This window comes from Diaphorina citri, unplaced genomic scaffold (genome assembly GCF_000475195.1).
Source record: "Diaphorina citri unplaced genomic scaffold, Diaci psyllid genome assembly version 1.1 scaffold962, whole genome shotgun sequence".
In the NCBI taxonomy this organism is placed as follows: domain Eukaryota; kingdom Metazoa; phylum Arthropoda; class Insecta; order Hemiptera; family Psyllidae; genus Diaphorina; species Diaphorina citri.
The window spans coordinates 111054-115047 of NW_007378393.1; the positions used below are offsets into that span (position 1 = coordinate 111054).

Here is a 3994-nt window from a genome sequence, read left to right on the forward strand (position 1 = left end):
TACTTTTCTTTTTTTTTTTTAGTGGCAGGGTTCTCACTTATGCTCCGATTCCCGCGCACCCGCTTTTTCAAAAACCCGGACTCTGAGGAACACAACGATACCAATATCATCAATAGTTTTTGTCAAGTTTTAACGAAGTTATAGGCAAATGAAAACCGTTCGTTCTTTCTGCCGGACCCTGTACAAATGATGTCACAAAAAAATGTCGTGTCTTTGATGCCAATCAGTGTGATATCAGCTGTAGATTATTTCAATGATTTGATTGCGTTTTCTTTAATTATTGACATTGCACCTATGTATATTGTATACCTACTCGTGTGTAGCCTGTGTAGGTACCTCTATCATTCCATGTTTGTAATGTTTTCCTCAGTAACATTACGTCATTTTCATTTCTATCTTAAATGTAAAGCACGAAGTTCTTAATGTTCATCTTATGGGATAGCCGCCAGTTTCTTCCGTGGGAAATATCATACATAAATGTGTGTTTACCGCCTGATGCCTGATGTGAATTGAAAATCCCAAGGAAAGTGTCCGGAGGTACCTATTTATCCTCGCTTATGAAACAGTACCGCCCAATAATAACTTGGCTAACTTTTCAGGTGAAGAAAAAGTGATTAGCTTATGAAACGATACCGCCCAATAATAACTTGGCCAACTTTTCACGTGAAGAAAAAGTGATTAGGTCCGAAGTTCCCATAAATGTGACGTAGGCGGTAAAATAAATAATAGGTGCCTATCATTGCATTGTAGTCAAGGTTGCAGGATGTGTGAAATGTGAATCACAGCAGATTAATGGTAGTGTTTATAGAAGATAATAATGATAATAATAAAAGTGCTTATTTATGCTGCTCGCATAGGACTGAAAAGTCCCTTTACTCCAGCAGTAGGCTACTATTATTATTGTGGTCAAATTCTCAAATATACATAAACGTTTGTTTACCGCCTGATGCCTGATGTGAATTGAAAATCCCAAGGAAAGTGTCCGGAGGTACTTGTTTATCCTCGCTTACGAAACAATACCGCCCAATAATAACTTAGCTAACTTTTCAGGTGAAGAAAAAGTGATTAGGTCCGAAGTTCCCATAAATGTGACGTAGGCGGTAAAATAAATAATAGGTGCCTATCATTGCATTGTAGTCTACTCGTGTGTAGCCTGTCTAGGTACCTCTATCATTCCATGTTTGTAATGTTTTTCCTCAGTAAAATTACGTCATTTTCATTTCTATCTTAAATGTAAAGCACGAAGTTCTTAATGTTCATCTTATGGGATAGCCGCCAGTTTCTTCCGTGGGAAATATCATACATAAATGGGTGTTTACCGCCTGATGTGAATTGAAAATCCCAAGGAAAGTGTCCGGAGGTACATACTTATTTATCCTCGCTTATGAAACAATACCGCCCAATAATAACTTGGCTAACTTTTCAGGTGAAGAAAAAGTGATTAGGTTTGAAGTTCCAATAAATGTGACGTAGGCGGTAAAATAAATAATAGGTGCCTATCATTGCATTGTAGTCAAGGTTGCAGGATGTGTGAAATGTGAATCACAGCGGATTAATGGTAGTGTTTATAGAAGATAATAATGATAATAATAATAGTGCTTATTTATGCTGCTCGCATAGGACTGAAAAGTCCCTTTACTCCAGCAGTAGGCTACTATTATTATTGTGGTCAAATTCTCAAATTATATTGAGAATAAAATTCCATACCTTTTTTTTAATTAAGCAAGGTCTATTGTAATAAGTAATAACTAAGCATTGTACTATATTAAACCCATAAAATAAACGAGACCTTGTTTAGACTGCTGCGGGGTAAAGGGACTTTTTAGTCTCATTCGAGCAGGATAAACAAGGTATATTCTATTCTATACCTTTTATCCATTTGTCTACTGAGAGTATCCTCTATCCAAGACCTAAATCTTATAAGAACCTTATCAACAGATGGCCAGAGCCAGCACGGCAGAGATGACAGCACGTTGTTAACATCAGTTCCCAGTAGCTCACTAAAGTTAAGCAACGTTGCGCGAGGTTGGTATCCTGGTGGGTGACCATCTGCTGACTTTTCCTCACTCGTAGATTCGTATAAGCTTCACCCACATCTTCTGAGATTGAAATTTGATCCTGGAATTGTAATTCCTATCTATGACCCATTTTACCCACCACATGTAGTAGCCACGACCGTATACTAGTACACTATGTATGTAAGTATGTATAGGACTCCTACTCAAACAATACATAGGTTTTACCTACTAATGACATATTCCTACTGTTAAACAGAGACATGTATTGTATTGAGCACACCTATAGTCACTCCTTCTCACTCTCTCTCGCTCACAAATGGAATAGACCTTGTTTATACTGTCAGCATATTAGGACTGAAAAGTCCCTTGATCCCCGCAGTCTAAACAAGGTCTCCACTCTGCATATTAGTAGCGTATGTTAAAGTTAGAAACACACTGCCCTCACGTCACGTGAGCTCATGTGACGTGAGGGCAGTGTGTTTCTACCTTGGCTACCTATGAACTTACTCTTCCTTAGTTTACATGAATTTACTTTCAAAACACCTACGTATTACAACAAGTAAACCATGTTTTTTTTTTTTTTTTTTTTTTTACATTTATTGACGGAATTTGTCTGTTCAACACATTAAAGGGAATTTTCTCATTAGATTTTTGGTCCGATCGGACTTTTTTTTCTGAGCAATAGTAATAATTGTGCTTTATTTATTTGTGAATGAGTTCTCCGAACCACTAATTGATTTCATTGTTTCCTCTCGTGTTTCAGCAACCAACATGGCGACTATGGGGAGAGGAGAGGGTTGAAGGGGCAATATTCAACATCTACTTGAAGAAAGTCAGGTATCATCGACCCGCCAAGAGTATCTCTTCAGTAAGTTTTATATTATCTGTTTTTTTCTCTCTCTTTTTCTATTGTGCGGGACTCCCACCACGTTTAGGAATCACTCAGCCAGAATTCACTCCTTAGTGTCATAATATCTTTGTTATTGTATTTACTTCCTTGCTCATTTCCTAGGAGCATATCAGTGTGTATGAATGATAGTCAACTCTATCAATGGTAGCTATCAGTTTCTGATAACATTGCTTTGTCTTGCTATCGAGATACCGAACTAGAAGTTACTGCTATTGTTTTATAATGACATGGGCGGGGCGCAGAGCTTGGAATAATCGAATGACCATAATATGTATTGATTTTTTTTTTTTTAAGAGGTTTTGACAGAGGGAACTGTAACTGCTATGGTCTTATCGTCCCGAAATCGAAGAGAGAAGGAAGCCTGTTTACAATTAATCATATACAGTCAAACCGTCTAAGTGGGAAACCTGGATAAGTGGGAAACCTGGATAACTGGGAAACCTGGATAACTGGGAAACCTGGATAAGTGGGAAAAAATTCGTGGCCCCTTCATTTTTTACTAAAAAAACCCCTGTTTAAATGGGAAAATCGAGCCTCCATAAGTGGGAATGACTTTTTCTAGATACTCGGTCCGGAGCCTCTGTAAGTGAGAAAGGTTGTCATTTTCCTAGATCCGGAGCCTTCTGCGGACCTCTGTAAGTGGGAATTCGTAGGAAAGCATAGCATATTCCACTTCCTCCAAACCTGTGTTCAGATTTACCTCTATAAGTGGGAATAGGAAAATGGCAACCTCTCTCAGTGGGACACTTTTTAACTGGGAAACCTGGATAAGTGGGAAAAAAATGTTCGTCCCTTGGATTCCCACTTAGACAGGTTCGACTGTATATGTATCTCCCAACCTCTACCTAACTGAAAGCACACAATGATGTTTATGCTCCTATAATGAAAATGTTTAAAAGCTGACAAATGAAAAATAATACAAATGTTTAAAAGCTGACGAGATAAAAAATAATAAAAAAAGTTTACCTACTTAAAAGCTGACAGATGAAATCATATCTCAGGATCGGTTTAGAATTTCGCAAAATCCCTTCTTATTGCACACCTAGACCATAAAAGGAATATTCCT

At 37.8% G+C, this 3994-nt stretch overlaps 1 protein-coding gene across 1 annotated transcript in view; it reads left to right on the forward strand.

The window, feature by feature from the left end:
- LOC103513367 overlaps positions 1–2886 on the forward strand; it is a gene marked incomplete at its 3' end in the record, with an annotated part of 4701 nt that extends 1815 nt beyond the window's left edge. The window contains exon 2 of the mRNA XM_008478191.3: positions 2782–2886. Coding sequence (XP_008476413.1) covers positions 2782–2886 — 105 coding nt within the window. The remainder of the gene's footprint in view (positions 1–2781) is intronic.
- Between the last annotated feature and the right edge of the window lie 1108 nt (positions 2887–3994).